Genomic DNA, 22,783 nt, shown 5'->3' with positions numbered 1-22,783 from the left:
CAGTGTCCGTATTTAAAAAAATAAAATTTCAATATTGGAATCGTATACACTGTTGCATTGCCTATAAGTACCTGTCTTGTAACCTGCGACAAGTCTCAATGATATGAACTATCTACTTTTATTTCTTTCTGATGCCAGATTGTTGGCAACTGTGTTTATACAAAGATATGAGTGATTGTTCTTTTTATAAAATTCAATAAAAATGATTGAAACAAAACTTTTTAAAAAATTCCAATTTTGATAAATCTGATGACATTTTCCCATTTTGGTTCTGTCCTTTTAAATGAGTTTGGTCCAGAGAAAATAGTGGCATTTCTGTATTGTTTTCATTCACATATGCTTGTTTTTTGCATGATAGAGGTTTAACTTACATTTGTGGATTGCACATTGAACTGTTAACAGAATGATTTCTGGAAGTGTTCCTGAGTCCATGCAGTGATTTCCAGTACAGAATCACATCTGCATTTGGTGCCTGAGAGCTCGTAGATCACAAGCATCCAATACTGCCTTGTCCTTTGCACACACAAGTTTTTCTAGAGTCTCTGAATCTTGATATTATGTACTGTAGATGGCCAGATGTTCACAATTTTAAGTTGAGGGTAATTTTGATCAACTATTTCTACATGCAGTTTTTCCACAGATTGGTGAACCTCTGCCCATCTTTGCTTATAACATGCTCTTTTTATATCCAGTCATGTTCCTTAGTAGCAAATTGCTCCTCCAGTTGCTTTTTTTTGTACGACTTTTCCAGTCTTGTTGCCCTGTCCCAAATTTTATGTTGCTGCCATCAAGTTCTAAATGAGTTACATTGTTTCTACAACATGGTTAAAAGGTCTCACTTTCAACATGTAATGTGTTCCGTGATGTATTGTGAATAAAATACGGGTCCGAGATTTACAAATTACATTCTGCTTTTATTTACATTTTACACAGCGTCCCAACTTTTTTGCTAGTGGAGTTGTATTTTAAAGACATTTTAAAAGGGGTTGTCTGAGATTATTAAAAATCTAGAACAACCCCTACAGAGGGGCTTTCAAACCACCTGTTTTGCCCAAGTCCAGCTTTCAGACAATACCAGAATGGCAGCAATATGTTCAGTGCAGGGGAAGATATCACTGATAGAAATTGGGATGTGGTGAATGCAGCTGAAAGTGAAAGTAAAAGCAGCTTTTACCAGCAATTATTCCAGACTCGATTTCTAACAGTGATTTCTCCTCTGTTGCTTGGACTTTCGCTGTAATTTTCTTGTATGAAAGCCTGGAATGTCAGCTTTCAAACAAAAGCAGTTGTAGGTTTCCAGCTGCTATTATTCAGAAGATAGCAGCATCTAAAGCAGCCCTCCCCCCTCCAGTTAGCTACTTTTCCCACTGCCCGAGCTGGACTCGGGCAAAACAGTTAGGTGGTTAAAGAGGTCTGAGAAGAGCTCTCCAGAGTTGTCCTTTTTAGTAAATAATTGTACTGCCCATAATAGATTTCATGAGAGTCTTATCCAAGAACTCAATGTTGTGCTACCCCTCTATTGTTCCTAGGGGAAACTTACAAATAAATTGACATGATACCAGTTGGGTTGGGGTGTCTCCAGCTTTTCATACTGTCCAATCAGAGCTAACAGTGTCAGGCTGTGCAGAGATAAGTATTAGAAAGAAGTGCCATACAGGGTAGTACGGTAACACTTGGCAATTATACCATTAGTAACAATAGGCGCTCATCTTTTGTGCTGTTATACATTAGTCACAGCACTATGCATGTGGGCCGAGACAAAAGACAGTCTACTTGACCAAAGTTACTAGTTTCTGTGTTAAATCTGTCAGCAGGGCGTCGTTGGGTCAAAACATTCGGGGCTTGAGCCCCGGATGTTTTGTCCAGTGCCCCGAATGTTATGCTGGTAGCATTTTTATTTGGCTATTCCAGGGCCCTTTAATATTGATGGGACCTGGGCAACCCACCACAGATCTTCCCCAGCCCCCTTGTACTTGTTCCGCGGGCATGAGTTCAGTCACTTCAGTGCGCAAGCCTGTCCTGCGGCATTTGATCCCACGAGACCCGCCGCGGGAGGTTATGGGTCTCGCGCCGCAGGACAGGATTGTGCAACGAAGTGACTGAACTTCTGCCCGCGCAGCGGAACAAGTACAAGGGGGGTGGGAGGGATGATCTTTGGGGTTGCCCAGGGTCCACTCCCATCAATATTAACGGGCCCAAGCAAAAGATTCTGCAGTGGTGAGGAAATGAAACATAACAGATATTGGAAAGTTAACAAATGTTGTATTATATAATGACTGCAGTACTGCACTTCATTTGCGTAAACCAGAGCACCCCTTTAAGCATGCCTTTAATGTGCAATTTTAACACATTGGGCTTGTGCCCCGGATGTTTTCAGACCCTAGCAACGCCCGGTCAGTGACTGTCTTTTTCCCTCCACAATGCTAAATAGACTGGGTAGAGGTGATGCCCTGTATCCAATTTAATTCATTTTATGGAGGAATAAACACAGGAATGGCACAATGCATAGTTTAAAGAAAAGATTCCCGAATTATTTCTTGGGGGGCATAAGTATCCACACAAAAAAGGGCATATGAGGAGAGCTGACAGGCAATCTTTAAAGTATACATTCCACAACGTCCAAGACATACATTATAAAATACTGCAGATATTTCAGAAAAACTATTCTTAGTCATTTCCCCTGAAATGATGGCTGCATCAAAGCATAAGTAAATTACTAAGGGTAATACATGAACAGAATCTGAAAATTTCAAGCCAAGTTTTGTGTTCAGTTTCCATGTATTAACATGGGAGGCTGATGCCAATTTAGAGTATACAAAACACGACACATTACTTAAGGTTCTCATTTATTTCCAGTTTCTGTGAAAAGAGGTTTTGGGGAAACTTTGTATGCCAGAATCATTAAATACTTAATAAAGAAAGCAAAAAGTATTTACAAATTTCATTCTTACTTGGTTTAATAATTACAAGAACCTCCAAAACATTTTGGAAGGACAAATAACCAAAAAGGCTTTGCTTTCTCTATAAATACAGAATTTGCTAGGGTTGAGAGATGCCTCTTTCCAACACATGGTGATCTGAATAGAAATAAAATTCTCTACTCCGCTGAGAAGGGAGATCTGTGAAAAAAACAAAAACAAAAAAAAAAAGGGGGGAAAGATCCAGTTGCTGGCAGAGCATCCAACAACATGAATTATTACAGATTAGAAGTTCATTGTTTTAGTTTAAAAAAAAAAAAAAAAAAAAAATATTCAGACAGTGTCTTGAACTCCAGGTATGCGCCGGAGAGCAAAAACACACGATTCAAAAATGGCTTGCTGCCATCTTCAAACCAAAAACAATTTGTAATAATTATATATATTTATATATATATTTATTTATATATCTATATTTCAGCCATAAAGAGCAATAGAGAAGCTCAAGTGCTCCGTCCCACTGAAGCATATAGGCTCCAACTGCTCTTTGGGGGGGGAACAAAAAACCCAAAAGTCTGCACAAGTGAAAGGTCTGTGTGTGTTCCACTTTTGTGATGAGGAAAAGAAAGTGGGACACAGCTTTCCACCCTTCTTTCAGCAGTCCCAAAATACCTTAAGTTCTCTTATGAAGTGAAACCTCAAGAGACTGTTGCATTAATCAGGGGAAGGGGGGAAAAAACATCCAACAACCACTGCCACCTGCACATGTGCCAAGGCTTTTTTCTAGCAACTGCCTATACTAGGCATTTTGACTTTCAATTTTCTTGTGCCAGGCTACCTCCCACCCTTTGTCAGGCTTCATCATTCAGCAAGAGTCAATACATTCTCACAAATGCAAAATCATTGGGATTCATGTGTTTCTTTGTTAAAAAGTCTGCAGGGGAAGAAGAAAAAAAAATAATGAAAAGAAAAAACAAAAACTGGAAGCCCCAAAGAAAACAAGAGCAAGCATAAAAGGCGAATTTCTAGTCCTTGTGATCAGTATCAGATTCCTCCTCTGCTTCCCGCAACCATGTAAAGAAGGCGGTGACCGATTTCAGGGCGACACCTTTTCCTTGCTGCTCTGCTGGGTCCTTGCTAGATTCCCACTTGTAAAATGGTTCTTCCTTAATCACATCTTCATCATATAGCGCATCAAAGAACATTCTTAACAGATCTATGAATAAACACGACACTGGTTAGCAGATTTCACAAGTGTAATCCCTACAGAAAATGTGTTCACAATACTCCTAATGGGGTCATTTATAAAACTGTTGTAAAGTAAAACTGGCTTAGTTGCCCATAGCAACCAGATCCCACCTTTCATTTTTGACCGCTCTTTGGAAAATGAAAAGGTGGAATCTGATTGGTTGCTATAGGCAACTAAGTCAGTTCTACTTTAAACCAGGTTGATAAATAAAATAAAAATTTGTGGTGTCATTTAACAATACTGATTGATAACTGTGGGAGAGGAGTCATATTACAGCTAAACTGAGAAATATATAAGGAAATCTTCACTATTCCAGGTGCTCAGCCAGGTTCACCTCCTATCTGGCTGGAGCTTCCCTGCACTGCCCTCCCTACAATAGGGCAAAGACTGCTATGCCACGTCTCCCCTGCTGGCCTGGAAAGCGGAAGAGATCAGCAGGAGATTAAGTCTTGTGTTCTCTGCAAAATGTTGAGTGAATATTTTAGGATGACAGTCTTTAGCATTAATTTCTAGGACTAGTATTCCTTTAAGAACTTGCCATCCTGGCTATTCAACAGTAAGTGACTTGAAGGGGTAGAAAAGGTTAAGGAAAAAAATGGAAGCTTTCTTCTATAAATGGTACCGTTTCTGGAAGAATGTTTTTCTAATTCTGTGCAACCTATTTAAAAGGGTTTTCTGATTTTATATTGATGACCTATACTCAGGATAGCTCATCAATATCAGATCAGCACCCCAGCGATCGGCTGTTGCAGAGACCGCAGCGCTCCTGCGAGCTTTGTGTTCTCTTCACAGTTTACCTGCTCACCATCTACATTGCAGGGGCAAGCAATGTAAATACAGCCGCTCTGTCCCATTCATGAGAAAAGGAAGGAGCAGCTGTAATTACACTGCACGACTGCTGCAATGTCGACAATAGGCAGGTAAACCTCTAGCGTTGCATGTCCAATATGCTTTATGATGCTTCCAATGGAAGGGAAAAATTTGGATGTTTAAATATTTACCAGCCACTTAACCACTTAAGGACCACAGGTTTATACCCCCCTAAAGACCAGGCCCTTTTTTACAAATCGGCACTACACTACTTTCACCGTTTATTGCTCGGTCATGCAACTTACCACCCAAATGAATTTTACCTCCTTTTCTTCTCACTAATAGAGCTTTCATTTGGTGGTATTTCATTGCTGCTGCCATTTTTACTTTTTTTGTTATTAATCGAAATTTAACGATTTTTTTGCAAAAAAAATGAAATTTTTCACTTTCAGTTGTAAAATTTTGCAAAAAAAAAAAAACGAGATCCATATAGAAATTTTGCTCTAAATTTATTGTTCTACATGTCTTTGATAAAAAAAAAATGTTTGGGTAAAAAAAAAATGGTTTGGGTAAAAGTTATAGCGTTTACAAACTCTGGTACAAAAATGTGAATTTCCGCTTTTTGAAGCAGCTCTGACTTTCTGAGCACCTGTCATGTTTCCTGAGGTTCTACAATGCCCAGACAGTACAAACACCCCACAAATCACCCCATTTCGGAAAGTAGACACCCTAAGGTATTCGCTGATGGGCATAGTGAGTTCATAGAACTTTTTATTTTTTGTCACAAGTTAGCGGAAAATGATGATTTTTTTTTTTTTTTTTCTTACAAAGTCTCATATTCCACTAACTTCTGACAAAAAATAAAAGCTTCCATGAACTCACTATGCCCATCAGCGAATACCTTGGGATGTCTTCTTTCCAAAATGGGGTCACTTGTGGGGTAGTTATACTGCCCTGGCATTCTAGGGGCCCAAATGTGTGGTAAGGAGTTTGAAATCAAATTCTGTAAAAAATGGCTGGTGAAATCCAAAAGGTGCTTTTTGGAATGTGGGCCCCTTTGCCCACCTAGGCTGCAAAAAAGTGTCACACATGTGGTATCTCCGTATTCAGGAGAAGTTGGGGAATGTGTTTTGGGGTGTCATTTTACATATACCCATGCTGGGTGAGAGAAATATCTTGGCAAAAGACAACTTTGTATAAAAAAATGGTAAAAGTTGTCTTTTGCCAAGATATCTCTCACCCAGCATGGGTATATATAAAATGACACCCCAAAACACATTCCCCAACTTCTCCTGAGTACGGCGATACCAGATGTGTGACACTTTTTTTGCAGCCTAGATGCGCAAAGGTGCCCAAATTCCTTTTAGGAGGGCATTTTTAGACATTTGGATACCAGACTTCTTCTCACGCTTTGGGGCCCCTAGAATGCCAGGGCAGTATAAATACCCCACATGTGACCCCATTTTGGAAAGAAGACACCCCAAGGTATTCAATGAGGGGCATGGCGAGTCATAGAAATTTATTTTTTTTGGCACAAGTTAGCGGAAATTGATATTTTTTATTTTTTGCTCACAAAGTCTCCCTTTCCGCTAACTTGGGACAAAAATTTCAATCTTTCATGGACTCAATATGCCCCTCACGGAATACCTGGGGGTGTCTTCTTTCCGAAATGGGGTCACATGTGGGGTATTTATACTGCCCTGGCATTCTAGGGGCCCTAAAGCGTGAGAAGAAGTCTGGAATCTAAATGTCTAAAAAATTTTACGCATTTGGATTCCGTGAGGGGTATGGTGAGTTCATGTGAGATTTAATTTTTTGACACAAGTTAGTGGAATATGAGACTTTGTAAGAAAAAAATAATTTCCGCTAACTTGGGCCAAATCAACTTGGGGTGATCAATGACAGGGGGGGGTGATCAATGACATGGGGGGGGGTGATCAATGACATGGGGGGGGGTGTGATCAATGACAGGGGGGGGGGGTGATCAATGACAGGGGGGGGGTGATCAATGACAGGGGGGGGTGATCAATGACAGGGGGGGTGATCAATGACAGGGGGGGGGGGGTGATCAATGACAGGGGGGGTGATCAGGGAGTCTATATGGGGTGATAACCCCCCTGTCATTGATCACCCCCCTATAAGGCTCCATTCAGATGTCCGTATGTGTTTTGCGGATCCGATCCATGTATCCGTGGATCCGTAAAAATCATACGGACATCTAAATGCAGCCTGACAGGGGGGGGGGGGGGGGGGGGGTGATCAATGACAGGGGGGGGGGGGTGATCAATGACAGGGGGGGGGGGGTAATCAATGACAGGGGGGGGGGGGGTAATCAATGACAGGGGGGGGGGGTAATCAATGACAGGGGGGGGGGGAATCAATGACAGGGGGGGGGGGGTAATCAATGACAGGGGGGGGGGGGGTAATCAATGACAGGGGGGGGGGGTAATCAATGACAGGGGGGGGGGGGGGTAATCAATGACAGGGGGGGGGGGGGTAATCAATGACAGGGGGGGGGGGGTAATCAATGACAGGGGGGTAATCAATGACAGGGGGGTAATCAATGACAGGGGGGTAATCAATGACAGGGGGGTAATCAATGACAGGGGGGTAATCAATGACAGGGGGGTAATCAATGACAGGGGGGTAATCAATGACAGGGGGGTAATCAATGACAGGGGGGTAATCAATGACAGGGGGGTAATCAATGACAGGGGGGTAATCAATGACAGGGGGGTAATCAATGACAGGGGGGTAATCAATGACAGGGGGGTAATCAATGACAGGGGGGTAATCAATGACAGGGGGGTAATCAATGACAGGGGGGTAATCAATGACAGGGGGGGGGGGTAATCAATGACAGGGGGGGGGGGGTAATCAAGGACGGGGGGGTAATCAATGACAGGGGGGGGGGGGGAATCAATGACAGGGGGGGGGGTAATCAATGACAGGGGGGGGGGGGGAATCAATGACAGGGGGGGGGGGGGTAATCAATGACAGGGGGGGGGGGGGTAATCAATGACAGGGGGGTAATCAATGACAGGGGGTAATCAATGACAGGGGGGTAATCAATGACAGGGGGGTAATCAATGACAGGGGGGTAATCAATGACAGGGGGGTAATCAATGACAGGGGGGTAATCAATGACAGGGGGGTAATCAATGACAGGGGGGTAATCAATGACAGGGGGGTAATCAATGACAGGGGGGTAATCAATGACAGGGGGGTAATCAATGACAGGGGGGTAATCAATGACAGGGGGGTAATCAATGACCAGGGGGTAATCAATGACAGGGGGGTAATCAATGACAGGGGGGTAATCAATGACAGGGGGGGTAATCAATGACAGAGGGGGGTGATCAATGACAGAGGGGGGTGATCAATGACAGAGGGGGGTGATCAATGACAGAGGGGGGTGATCAATGACAGAGGGGGGTGATCAATGACAGAGGGGGGTGATCAATGACAGAGGGGGGTGATCAATGACAGAGGGGGGTGATCAATGACAGAGGGGGGTGATCAATGACAGAGGGGGGTGATCAATGACAGAGGGGGGTGATCAATGACAGAGGGGGGTGATCAATGACAGAGGGGGGTGATCAATGACAGAGGGGGGTGATCAATGACAGAGGGGGGTGATCAATGACAGAGGGGGGTGATCAATGACAGAGGGGGGTGATCAATGACAGAGGGGGGTGATCAATGACAGAGGGGGGTGATCAATGACAGAGGGGGGTGATCAATGACAGAGGGGGGTGATCAATGACAGGGGGGGGTGATCAATGACAGAGGGGGGTGATCAATGACAGAGGGGGGTGATCAATGACAGAGGGGGGTGATCAATGACAGAGGGGGGTGATCAATGACAGAGGGGGGTGATCAATGACAGAGGGGGGTGATCAATGACAGAGGGGGGTGATCAATGACAGAGGGGGGTGATCAATGACAGAGGGGGGGGATCAATGACAGAGGGGGGGGATCAATGACAGAGGGGGGTGATCAATGACAGAGGGGGGTGATCAATGACAGAGGGGGGTGATCAATGACAGAGGGGGGTGATCAATGACAGAGGGGGGTGATCAATGACAGAGGGGGGTGATCAATGACAGAGGGGGGTGATCAATGACAGAGGGGGGTGATCAATGACAGAGGGGGGTGATCAATGACAGAGGGGGGTGATCAATGACAGAGGGGGGTGATCAATGACAGAGGGGGGTGATCAATGACAGAGGGGGGGTGATCAATGACAGAGGGGGGTGATCAATGACAGAGGGGGGTGATCAATGACAGAGGGGGGTGATCAATGACAGAGGGGGGTGATCAATGACAGAGGGGGGTGATCAATGACAGAGGGGGGGGATCAATGACAGAGGGGGGTGATCAATGACAGAGGGGGGTGATCAATGACAGAGGGGGGTGATCAATGACAGAGGGGGGTGATCAATGACAGAGGGGGGTGATCAATGACAGAGGGGGGTGATCAATGACAGAGGGGGGTGATCAATGACAGAGGGGGGTGATCAATGACAGAGGGGGGTGATCAATGACAGAGGGGGGTGATCAATGACAGAGGGGGGTGATCAATGACAGAGGGGGGTGATCAATGACAGAGGGGGGTGATCAATGACAGAGGGGGGTGATCAATGACAGAGGGGGGTGATCAATGACAGAGGGGGGTGATCAATGACAGAGGGGGGTGATCAATGACAGAGGGGGGTGATCAATGACAGAGGGGGGTGATCAATGACAGAGGGGGGTGATCAATGACAGAGGGGGGTGATCAATGACAGAGGGGGGTGATCAATGACAGAGGGGGGTGATCAATGACAGAGGGGGGTGATCAATGACAGAGGGGGGTGATCAATGACAGAGGGGGGTGATCAATGACAGAGGGGGGTGATCAATGACAGAGGGGGGTGATCAATGACAGAGGGGGGTGATCAATGACAGAGGGGGGTGATCAATGACAGAGGGGGGTGATCAATGACAGAGGGGGGTGATCAATGACAGAGGGGGGTGATCAATGACAGAGGGGGGTGATCAATGACAGAGGGGGGTGATCAATGACAGAGGGGGGTGATCAATGACAGAGGGGGGTGATCAATGACAGAGGGGGGTGATCACCCCCCTGTCATTGATCACCCCCCTATAAGGCTCCATTCAGATGTCCGTATGTGTTTTGCGGATCCGATCCATTTATCAGTGGATCCGTAAAAATCATGCGGACGTCTGAATGGAGCTTTACAGGGGTGTGATCAATGACGGGGGGGTGATCAATGACAGGGGGGGGGGGGGGTGATCAATGACAGGGGGGGGTGATCAATGACAGGGGGGGGGGGTGATCAATGACAGGGGGGGGGTGATCAATGACAGGGGGGGGGGTGATCAATGACAGGGGGGGGGGGGGGTGATCACCCCCCTGTCATTGATCACCCCCCTATAAGGCTCCATTCAGATGTCCGTATGTGTTTTGCGGATCCGATCCATCTATCAGTGGATCCGTAAAAATCATGCGGACGTCTGAATGGAGCTTTACAGGGGTGTGATCAATGACAGGGGGGTGATGAGGGAGTCTATATGGGGTGATCACCACAGTCATTGATCACGCCCCTGTAAGGCTCCATTCAGACGTCCGTATGCGTTTTGCGGATCCGATCCATCTATCAGTGGATCCGTAAAAATCATGCGGACGTCTGAATGGAGCTTTACAGCGGTGTGATCAATGACAGGGGGGTAATCAATGACAGGGGGGTGATCAGGGAGTCTATATGGGGTGATCAGGGGCTAATAAGGGGTTAATAAGTGACGGGGTGGGGGGGTGTAGTGTAGTGTAGTGGTGCTACTTTACTGAGCTACCTGTGTCCTCTGGTGGTCGATCCAAACAAAGGGGACCACCAGAGGACCAGGTAGCAGGTATATTAGACGCTGTTATCAAAACAGCGTCTAATATACCTGTTAGGGGTTAAAAAAAACACATCTCCAGCCTGCCAGCGAACGATCGCCGCTGGCAGGCTGGAGATCAACTCTCTTACCTTCCGTTCCTGTGAGCGCGCGCGCCTGTGTGCGTGCGTTCACAGGAAATCTCGGCTCACGCGAGATGACGCCTATTGGCGTTAGCGTAGCCTGGGGGAGCCGCCGCAATGATGCCTTTCGGCGTTAGCGTGGCGGCAAGCGGTTAACCATACAAAAAAAAATAAAAAACACAACTTACTTGGGGGCTGATCAAGTTTCACAACAAGGGCCTGCAAAGCATACAGAGCCTGTAGTTCCTTTGTTTCGTTATTCAGGTATTTTGCAAGCAGCTTAGCTCTGTTCTTGATCACATTAACATCAACTCGGCAAGGATTCTCCACTACAAAGTAACAAAAGAAAAACCAAGTCAGTTTGAGAAGCTTCCAGAAAAAGGTCTGTAGAACCAAGAAAATGAAGCAGGTATGAAAGGTCCCAAATACTTACAGATAATGGCAGCGTTGCACACACAGTTCATGAGAGTTCTGACAAACTGATTAGACGACAGCTGCTGGTCAGTCAAGATGCCCTATGGGAAAAAGAGTAGTACTTAGGGTCTCTTATCACTCAGCGTGTTCAATCTGGGGAACACGAGGTGTGTGACAAGCATCTCCTACACTGAACACTGCTGCTATGACCTGAACTCACAGCATTATAAAGCTTTAAACGTTGGTTGCGTTTTATTTTCATCTCAGTGCTGGACATCTTTTTCCTGGATTGTTTACCGACTGGACCGGGTCCCAGCACGAGAGGCTATACGGCAGGTAAGGCCAACCTGCGGCTCTCCAGCTGTTGCAAAACTACAACTCCCAGCATGCCCAGACAGCCTATAGCAGGGCATGGTGGGAATTGTAGTTTTACAACAGCTGGAGAGCCGCAGGTTGGCCAGGCCTGCTATACGGGTAGTGCTGGCTTGATTCCTGATTTATACACCATCATGTTGAGCATCTTTCCGGGACCGAACATGCTTGTGTGAAATTTGCCTAAGGGCTCTTTCACACTTGCGTTGTCCGGATCCGTCGTGTACTTTATTTGCCGGAAGTGCCCACCGGATCCGTAACACCGCAAGTGAACTGAAAGCATTTGAAGACTGATCCGTCTTCAAAATGCATTCAGTGTTACTATGGCAGCCAGGACGCTATTAAAGTCTTGGCTGCCATAGTAGTGGTGGGGAGAGGGGGAGCAGTATACTTAACGTCCGTGCGGCTCCCGGGACACTCCAGAATGACGTCAGAGCGCCCCATGCGCATGGATGATGTGATCCATGCGATCACGTCATCCATGCGCATGGGGCGCCCTGACGTCACTCTGAAACGCCCCGGGAGCCGCACGGACGGCAAGTATACCGCTCCCCACTACACTTTACCATGGCAAACAGGACTTTAGCGTCCTGGCAGCAATAGTAACCATTCAGAAAAAGCTAAACGTCGGATCCGGTAATGCGCCGAAACGACGTTTAGCTTAAGGCCGGATCCGGATTAATGCCTTTCAATGGGCATTAATTCCGGATCCGGCCTTGCGGCAAGTGTTCAGGATTTTTGGCCGGAGCAAAAAGCGCAGCATGCTGTGGTATTTTCTCCGGCCAAAAAACGTTCCGGTCCGGAACTGAAGACATCCTGAACGGATTTCTCTCCATTCAGAATGCACGGGGATAATCCTGATCAGGATTCTTCCAGCATAGAGCCCCGACGACGGAACTCTATGCCGGAAGAAAAGAACGCAAGTGTGAAAGAGCCCTAAGTAATCATTTAAAAAGAAGCATGCATGCAATTAAGTGAAAAGTATTTGTCCCCTATTGCACACTAAAAGGAAACCTGTCACCGTGAAATGTAGTCCTATCTACAGACCAGAAGGAGCGGAGATTGATATAGTTTTATGGGGAATAATTTGGTACAGCCAGAAGACTGGGTCCAGATGTGGTGGACCATTTTCTCTGCAGATCTCATCCAGTGAAGCATAAAAAAAACAAAACACATGGCTTGTCAGCAAAATAGTGAGCATGCTGTGAATGTGAAACTTTGCAGCATGCTCGCAACCATGAATATTTTTATACTACATGCAGAAAACATTTTCAATCCCCACCCCATAGGTTCTTACTTCAATACAATCAAATATCTTCTGGTTACTACAGTTCTCTTTCAAAAGCTTAGTGAGCATTTTGTCCAGCTCGGCTGGGGAGAGGTCTGTCTTACTGGGCGTCTCAGACTCATCGCCCAGTGTGTACTCAAGTTTCTGCAATGAGAAAGAGCAATGATGTCATGGTGTACAAACTCAATACTAAGTAAGAGCATAAAAAGGACAGCAGCAGAGGTAAAAGTGCTCGTTTTCTAGAAACTTACGTTGTCACTGATAAACTTGTTCATATCCTGATCCTTAGACAAGAACTCTTTCCAGCTCAGTCCAGATTCTTGCCAAAGAGCACCTGCTTTCTTGTGAGACTGCAAACAGAAGCAAGGTGGTCACATGAGTCAGAGCGGCTTCAAAGATCACCTAATGTAATGTGTTCAAATCATAGCAGCACACAACTCACCATGTCTTTACATTGCAAACCTAGAATTTCCGCTAACAGTATACCAGCCTTCCCAACGGGAGTCAGAGGTTTCGTCAACTCTCTAAATGAAAAGAATAGCATTTCAATATCTACATCAGCCAGAAATTCTCCAACAGTGATAATCAACGGCCAAGAAAATGGGTTTGCTCTTTACCTGAACAACTCTCCCATGGGAATTCCTTCCTCTGTTAAGACTGGACTAATAAGTTCAGCTAAATATAGCCAGATATGTGGAATGTCAATCTCCATATCTTCAGCTACTTCAAGTACTTCTAGGACTCTGGGGGTGGGAAGAAAAAGAACAATTTAAATCAAATTAAAATATGTGTCAGACTGTTAAGAAACACTGGCCTAGAGAACACTTAACACCTGTACTTAGGGGGAATCTGTCAGCAGTTTTATGCTGCTAGGTTCTAACAGCTCCAGCACAGGCCAAGGAGTCCCCATATTCATGAGCTCACGGCTCTCCTCGCCCACCTGCCTCCGACAGTTTTTTTCCCCCATATGAATCAGCAGCAGGTGGGCGGGGACAGCCCGAAGCTCATGAATATGGGGACTCATTGCCATGCGCTGGAGCTGTCTAGTACAAGATTTTTGCAAAACAATTGCGTTAAAGAAAATGACCCAGCATTTTGCTAAGGGGGTCAGTTTATGTGGCACCATACACTTCTATAGAAACAGTGAGACAGGCTGCTTAAATGGTATTCTGATCTCAGCCATAAAATTAAGGCTCATGTCCTTAAGTCCCAACCCCTCAGCCAACCTCCAGTATTTCTACAATACTGTTTGTTTCAGGACCATGCAAGAAATGTTCAGACTGGCAAATCAGTGTGGGCAACTATATTTTATCATTAATTTTAGTGTTCCCTTAACCCCTTCATGCTACAGCAACTTTTCCAGTTTTTCGTTTTTTCTCCCTTCTCAAAGCCATAACATTTTTATTTTTCCATTCACATAGCCAGATAAAAAGGTTTGTTTTTGGCTGGACAAGATTTACTTTCTAAGGACACCATTTAATATTGTATACAACATAGTATTGAAGCTAGAACAACTTTCCATATGAGCAGTTCTTTGGGTTTCGTTTTTATGGAGTTCCCTAGGCTGTAAAACTGAAGACATTTTCTGGGTCAGTACGATTACAGCAATACCATGTACAGTTTTTAATGTGTTTAATACTTAAAAAATAAAAACTTAACTTTTTATAAAAAAGCTGGGTGAGGGCCATTTTGATTTTTTTTTTCTGTTACGGCATTTACTGTACAGGATAAATAGATTTATATCGGGTGTTTTGGGACATGGCGATACTAGCGATTTAATTTTTCCATTGTTCATTTTTCTAAAATGGGAAAGCAGGCGATTTCAATATAAATGTATATTTTTTCCATATTTTTATAAATTTTAAGTCCCCCCTTTAACATGTGATCACCTTATCACTTCAATCAGAAATAACTTTGCTGTGGCAGGCCTTGGAGCCTTCAGAGGGCCTGAGGCCGTCATAACAACTGAATGGCTCCCTTGATCTCACGTTCAGTATTCGGAGTGAAGCGCTCCCTGAAATTAAACTCAGATGCTGTGGTCGAAATAGAACACGGCATCTGGGGTTAAAAGCTTATGATCTGTGTTATTGGCGAACATGGACTTAGCCTCTGAATGTCTGGCGCCTGCTCAGCTGCCAAGTGGGAGCCATCTTTAAAGACCCAGCACTGGGGACAAACATGTACTTCTAATGTTGTGAATGGGTTGAGTACCCACCACAACATAAATGCAGATACCGTAATAACGAGTTTTAATTGCTGACACAATAAGCAATTGATTGGGAGAATAATCCTGTTAAAAAAATAAAAAATCTTCGCACAAAGCAAAATAAATTGTGAATACCCCTTGTAATACTGTTCCTTAGGTAGTGTGCCATTCTTCACCAGTGAGTACAGAAGAAGACCCGTGTGTTCCCGGGCAATGGTGCTCCTCTCTAATGTGGATTCAATAACGTTTCGTACAAAGATGAACAGCAGTGACCCGCAGTTAAGCTCCTGCACACACTGAAGTGCCTCCTGTAGAGACAAATGACTGTCAGAGGAACAATGAACTGGGTCACAGAAACACAACTTTTGAAAAAATACATCACCTTCATATCATTAATATGTAGATATTCCTCTATGATAGATTTGGATTTTCTTTCTAATTCTTCCTCTGACATGGCAGGTTTAGAGGGTGCAACCGGGGCAGCAGCAGCTGTTGGGGGTTCACGCTTAACTGAAAAGTAAAGAGTAAGGTATGAAGATATTGTGCCCAGGCTATAAGGAGAGTATAAGAAACATTTGATGTGAATCAGTCACCTTCCAAAGCCCTATTAAGCACAGTACTTCTGCCACTGACTTGAGATCGCTTAATTTACATGTGGATACTCACCTTGCTCCTTCTGAAAACCGATGCTGGAATACATTGTGAGGACCTCGCCTTGAGTGCAGTGCTCTCCAGTACCTGCATTTCCGGAGTCCTTTCAACATATTCCAGCAGGGGGAGTATCCATACACAAATGAGTGATAGAGTCAGCAGCAATACTATTCATGTAGTACTAAACCTAATAGCACATGAGGGACCTGACAGATTCCCTTTAAGGATGGCTGCACATTAACACTTACTGTTGTCTTTGCTGCGGTCTCTTGGCTCAGTCATACTTGCTACTTTCCTCACTGCTTCCTGTGGAATCTGTCTCTCTCGTTCTCTGCTGTGGTCATCTGTCTCCTTGCTGTAGCTCCTCTTGGTCAGCACAGTCCTTGCCCGATCGGGGCGGCCAGAACGTTCAAAAAGGTCCCCTTTGTCAAACCTTTCGCCTCTGTCAAATCTCTCTCCTCCCCTGTCTCTCTCAGAGCGGTCACGGCTTGAACTTCCTCTGTAACAGAACAGAAGGTGTTATATTGCAAACAGTGGAGGCAGTCACTTCAATAGGCATTGCTATATAGTACTGAACAATGTTATGTTCCAAATTCAGGTAAACAAGGGTTCATCCTGTTTAAAGCCTCATTACTTAAGACAATAAGGTTAACAAGTATAGGGCATCTTAACTGTAGAGTCTGCAAAAAGTACAGGTAAGAAGAGTATTACATTTCTTCATCTAGGATAAAATCTAAGAAACAGCAATACACCAAAGCACGCTGACATGAGAAAATGGCACAAGTCAACAGACGAGGGAATTATTTCACTTGCGCCAGAAAAGGCACAAATTTTGACACATGCCTTTTTTTGCAAAAAATGTTTGATTTTACACCGCATTCACAATACTTGGCATACTAAAACCGGAGTGACCTCTAGAGCATAGCGCTGTGTTTAGCTTAACTCATTTCAATTGTTTAATACTGTATAGGGTCAGTCATTTTAATTCTTTGAAATTTACTTTAAAAAGGGGAAAAAACTTTATTTTTTTTATACTAGCAAAAAGGACCCAGCTTCGCACGGGTATATTTCATCTATTTCATTTAATATTTGTGTGTCATTAAAAGATACAGTATTCCCCATAACAGTGACCTCTACAGCACCTTGCCCCTTTAACAGTGAACTCCAGTCCCCCACCCATTAACACTGACCCGACCATAAAAATCTCAGTTGTTCAAAAATCTCTATGTTAAGGGAATACAAGGTCCACGCAGGTTACATTAATGTTTGAAAACAAGGATATACAATGTATATTTCTGCATGTAATATTCTATTTCTTTATTGAAAACAATAAAACATATGTTTAAAAAATAAAAACACTGACCCGACCCCCCCCCCCCCTAGTGTACCGACACTTTAAAATTGGACCTCCACTGCAGCCCATCCCATTAACTTTGACCTTCACAGCAGCCCGCCCCTTTAACAGTGAGTTTCACAGCACCCCACCCCCTTAAGTGATTTTCATAGTAGCCCGCTCCCTTAACAGTGACCTCCACAGCAGTTGCCCCTTTAATAGTGGCCCCTGACCCCTTAACCGTGACCTCCAGTGTCCTGCCCCTTTAATGCTAGAGCTACACGACGACATGTGTCGCGCAACATTTTGTCTCAACAATTTTTATTATAGGCTATGGTGTCGCACTGCGACACGACAGTCGCAATAAATCCATCCAAGATGGATTTTTCTGCGACGTGTCACGTCGCAGTATAACACCATAGACTACATGCGCAACACATGTAGCAGTGTAGTTGTGCCCTATGTGTTGTGCGACTTATTGTCGTCGTGTAGCCCTAGCCTAAAGCTGACCTACAGCAGTGAAGAAAAATGGCTGGGTTGTTATGGAAACCTGGAGTAAAACTGTATGTGGAGACTAAGGGCCTGCGAGCTTCTATTGGCTGATAAGGGACATGTGACCGTGTATGGCAGTTGGGATAGGAAGAGAAAGACTTGCAGGCTTGTATTGGCTAATGCAGGTCATTTTTTGGGAATCTCAGGAACGGTATGTCCTAGAGAGCCGAGACCTCCACAAGATTTTTTCCAGGTAGCAAGAGATGTGTACTAGGGATCGACCGATTATCGGTTTTACCGATATTATCGGCCGATATTGAGGATTTTGAACGTTATCGGCATCTATTTTGCCGATATTCCGATAACGTATTGGGAACACAGAACGCGCTGCTCTCAGCGCGTTCTGTGTTCCCTCCGCAGCACAGGGGGGAAGGAAGCAGTGTCTCCTCCCCCTGTGATGCCGCTGCCGCCAATAGCAGGAGAGGAGACAAGAGGAGGGGAGGGGCTGTGGCCGCTGCGCCACCAATGAAGATGAGTCTTTCATTCATTCATATACAGGAGGCGGGAGCTGGCTGCAGAATCACATAGCCGGCTCCCAACCTCTATGAACGGCAGCTGCGGTCCGCGGTAGTTAACCCCTTAGGTGCCGCGGATCGCAGCTACCGTTCATAGGGGTCGGGAGCCGGCTAGGTGATTCTGCAGCCAGCTCCCGCCTCCTGTATATGAATGAGAGACTTATCTTCATTGGTGGCGCAGTGCGCCCCCCCCTAGTATTAATCATTGGTGGCGCAGTGCGCCCCCCCACCCAGTATTAATCATTGGTGGCAGTGGCCACAGGATCCCCTCTTCCCTGCTCCTTCGATCGGAGCCCCAGCAGTGTAAGTCTGGGGCTCCGATCGGTTACCATGGCAGCCAGGACGCTATTGAAGCCCTGGCTGCCATGTTCAGCTCCCTGCTGCTGTGTGCACAGAGCAGCAGGGACAGTGTGATCTCCTATTCACCCTGATAGAGCTCTATCAGGGTGAATAGGACAAGGGTTCTAGTCCCTAAGGGAGCTAAAAGTTAGTAAAAAAAAAAAAAAACAAAAAAAAAAAAAAACACAAAAATATTAAGTATAAATGAAAAAGATTTTCAAAAAAAAAATACACGTTAACAATAAAGATTCATTTTCAGCAGATTTGTGTAGGAAAAACATTTTTTTCCTCAAAAATAAAAATACCCAGAATATCGGTATAAATTATCGGCTATCGGCCTGAAAGTTGACAAATTATCGGTATCGGCCCTAAAAAATCAATATCGGTCGATCCCTAATGTGTACACCAAGTTTCGTTGAAATTGATGGTTGCGTTTTTGAGTGATTGCAGAACATACATCATAAAAGGAAAAAAAGGGGGCCTTCAAAGTGTCCTTAGCAACACTGTGGAGCAGGACTTGCTAAAACTACAGATGGAATAAACTAGTCCTGCACCAGATTTATTACAGTAGTTCAGGCTGGATGATAAACCTGGGGCACAGCTATACATTTTTGTCTTACTTATACTAACTATAAGTTGGCTTAGTTTGAGACAGAACTTTACGCCAGAACTGTGGTGCACTGTGTGCTAAATCTTGGCATCTACTATACACTGAAGACCTACGATTAAGAATTGTTGACTTGCATAAAGCTGGAAAAGGTTATAAAAGTATCTCCAAAAGCCTTGCTGTTCATCAGTCCACGGTAAGACAAATTGTCTATAAATGGAGAAAGTTCAGCACTGCTGCTACTCTCCCTAGGAGTGGCCGTCCTGTAAAGATGACTGCAAGAGCACAGCGCAGACTGCTCAATGAGGTGAAGAAGAATCCTAGAGTGTCAGCTAAAGACTTACAAAGTCTCTGGCACATGCTAACATCCCTGTTAGCGAATCTACGATACATAAACCACTAAACAAGAATGGATTTCATGGGAGGATACCAAAGAGGAAGCCACTGCTGTCCAAAAAAACACATTGCTGCACGTTTACAGTTTGCACAAGAGCACCTGGATGTTCCACAGCAGTACTGGCAAAATATTCTGTGGACAGATGAAACTAAAGTTGAGTTGTTTGGAAGAAACACACAACACTATGTCTGGAGAAAAAGAGGCACAGCACACCAACATCAAAACCTCATCCCAACTGTGAAGTATGGTGATGGAGGCATCATGGTTTGGGGCTGCTTTGCTGCGTCAGGGCCAGGACGGACTGCTATCATCGAAGGAAAAATTAATTCCCAAGTTTATTAAGACATTTTGCAGGAGAACTTAAGGCCATCTGTCCACCAGCTGACGCTCAACAGAAGATGGGTATTGCAACAGGACAACGACCCAAAGCATAGAAGTAAATCAACAGAACGGCTTAAACAGAAGAAAATACGCCTTCTGGAGTGGCCCAGTCAGAGTCCTGACCTCAACCCGATTGAGATGCCGTGGCATGACCTCAAGAAAGCGATTCACACCAGACATTAAGAATATTGCTGAACTGAAACAGTTCTGTAAAGAGGAATGGTCAAGAATTACTCCTGACCGTTGTGCACGTCTGATCTGCAACTACAGGAAACGTTTGGTTGAAGTTATTGCTGCCAAAGGAGGTTCAACCAGTTAGTAAATCCAAGGGTTCACATACTTTTTCCACATACACTGAATGTTTACATGGTGTGTTCAATAAAAACATGGTAACATTTAATTCTGTGTGTTTTATTAGTTTAAGCAGACTGTGATTGTCTATTGTTGTGACTTAGATGAAGATCAGATCACATTTTATGACCAATTTGTGCAGAAATCCATATTATTCCAAAGGGTTCACATACTTTTTCTTGCAACTAATTTACTAATATCCATAATATAGTGGAGTCACCGCCACAAACTACTCATCTTAAAGTGGTTGTCCAGCTGTTTATCTTCATGACCTGTAGTCAGGATAGGTAATCAATATCTGACGGGCAGGGGTGCCGTGAGTCGGACCCCTACCAGTCATATATCCAGCTATTTGAAAAGGAGGCAGCGCTCCGTGTGAGCACAGCTTCCTCTTGATTACACTGCACTACGTCTCAGAAGTGCAAATTTTATCAAGGGGCAACATCTGACAAATTAGGCACAGATTAGTGCAATGTAGACTTGAGAACGTCCTTTTTGATGAAAACTGTGTGCTTTTTTTGGCTGAAGTGCTTTAATTTAGCTGTGTCTTGGACTCTTCTTGCAAGTTGAATTTCTTGTGTGGTTTTAGGTGGAACCAATTTCAGAAGATATCACACCATGAATTAACCTGGTGCACCCATACAGAGTTCTAATACGTGCTAACAATCTGCTTACCTCTGCACCGTTCGTCTAGCATCCTGACTCTCTGCAGAGGCAGACTGCTGCAGGGCAGAGAACCTATTAAGCGTGCTGGTTGCTGGCCGGCCAGATTCTGGTGCTAGATGGAAACAAGTTTCAGATTTATCATACACAGATAAATGACTATTCTTTACGTTATATTACAAACACAAACTTACCGGATTCAACAGCAGGCTTTGCTCCAGTTCCTCCACTGCTCCCTTTACCCCAACTCAACCGGCCTCCAGGTGCCAGCAACTGGTTAGAATCTATTGCACCAAGCTTACAGGAGAAGAAAAGGTACAATTTACTATACAAACAATATACACATATACAAAACACATTAACTCCATATTGTGTGACTAAGCAGTGAACAGTCAAATCTCAGTCAAAATATAGATCAGGCTAAGAATTGTGTATTTCTTTAAAGGGGTATGCCAGCTTTTTGATAGTTATGACCTATCCTCCACTTCATGCTGCAGCTCAGCTTCCATTCACTTGAATAGGAGGGGAGCCTTCTGCATCTGGCTCCATCCACCATTTAGGTTCCAGAGTCTGTCCAAAACAGCTGATTAGCAAGAACGGCTGGTGTCAGACCCCACTGATATTCATGACCTACACGGAGCATAGGTCATCAATATCAAAAAAAACTCAAATACCCCTTTAAGGCAAGGGAAGTGTTAAGGTTTCTAATCTGAAATTGAATATGGGAGGAAAAAATAAATCAAGACAGGCTTTCCAAGGTAAACAGGATAGTAGTTACTGGTGGGTGCTACAATATCAATATCTGTGCATAGCATTTCAGTCATATGCTTACCTTTGTTATCTTGCTGATTCGACTTGTGTCAATAGGACGGCTTCCTTTACTAATGGGCACAGTATTCCAGCCATCATCATTTGTCTGACCGCCACGTCCACCCGCAGGGCGTCCTGGTGGCTCTCGTCTCTTGTTGTCTTGTTTAGACATTAGATGCTGTACCTTCACCTGCTCGCGTTGCTTTTCCAGCTCTGCATCTTTATGGATCTGATCTATAGTCTTTGGGCCCTGATCTGCACGACGAGGTACCCAGTTACACTACAGAAGGAAATGAAATATATATATGAAAACAAATACACACAGTGCGTGAATATTTTTAAGTCACCTGCAACCCTAGTAATGTCTCTTGTTATAATATATCAATGGGAATGTGTCAGCAGAAAATAACCTATTGGTTAAATATTTATATGTTGAACGATTCCAAAAAAATAATTGATTTTTACATTTCTATGTCAATATAAATTTAATGTATTTTCTTTCTTTTTTTCAGTTTAGCACTGGCCACTAGTAGGTGCCACTTCTTGGTCTATGCATATCACTTTACAGCAGTTATCTCTATCATTACAGGCAGGATTAGAATGAGATAGCACCTCTGAATAGACAAAGCAGGATCCACCATTCACAAAAAACTGATTGTCACAGCTTATCTGCTCCCTCTTGACCGCTGCAGACATCACAGAGCATGCCCAGAGAACTCTCCCATAGAAGTCAATGAGGTCCTCTCCTGTCCACTGTGTATGACCTATGTCACTGCTGTAAAGCATCTCTCTAAATGCTGTTACCAGCAGCAAGATAGCCACCCCCATAATCAAGTTAAGGAAATACAAATACATATATACACACACATCACTCGCTGCTATGAGAAATTGGAGCCCTGCCTCTTCT

The 22,783-nt window shown here is 44.4% G+C and overlaps 1 protein-coding gene across 4 annotated transcripts in view; it reads right to left on the bottom strand.

Annotated features, from left to right (window-relative positions):
- Positions 1-2,833: 2,833 nt before the first annotated feature.
- The window catches only part of EIF4G1 (eukaryotic translation initiation factor 4 gamma 1), an 86,915-nt gene continuing 66,965 nt past the window's right edge, over positions 2,834-22,783 (bottom strand). For all 4 annotated transcript variants that reach the window (XM_040428515.1, XM_040428519.1, XM_040428516.1 and 1 more), the window contains 13 exons: positions 21,899-22,156; positions 21,261-21,363; positions 21,079-21,181; positions 16,177-16,427; positions 15,660-15,787; positions 15,413-15,585; positions 13,689-13,814; positions 13,514-13,595; positions 13,323-13,421; positions 13,081-13,215; positions 11,431-11,512; positions 11,186-11,326; positions 2,834-4,131 (listed from right to left, as the gene is read on the bottom strand). In XM_040428515.1, coding sequence (XP_040284449.1) covers positions 3,941-4,131; positions 11,186-11,326; positions 11,431-11,512; positions 13,081-13,215; positions 13,323-13,421; positions 13,514-13,595; positions 13,689-13,814; positions 15,413-15,585; positions 15,660-15,787; positions 16,177-16,427; positions 21,079-21,181; positions 21,261-21,363; positions 21,899-22,156 — 1,872 coding nt within the window. In that variant the 3' untranslated portion in view covers positions 2,834-3,940. The remainder of the gene's footprint in view (positions 4,132-11,185; positions 11,327-11,430; positions 11,513-13,080; positions 13,216-13,322; positions 13,422-13,513; positions 13,596-13,688; positions 13,815-15,412; positions 15,586-15,659; positions 15,788-16,176; positions 16,428-21,078; positions 21,182-21,260; positions 21,364-21,898; positions 22,157-22,783) is intronic.

This window comes from Bufo bufo, chromosome 4 (assembly GCF_905171765.1).
Source record: "Bufo bufo chromosome 4, aBufBuf1.1, whole genome shotgun sequence".
NCBI classification, from domain to species: Eukaryota; Metazoa; Chordata; class Amphibia; order Anura; family Bufonidae; genus Bufo; species Bufo bufo.
This window is presented reverse-complemented; position numbering and strand designations above follow the sequence as displayed.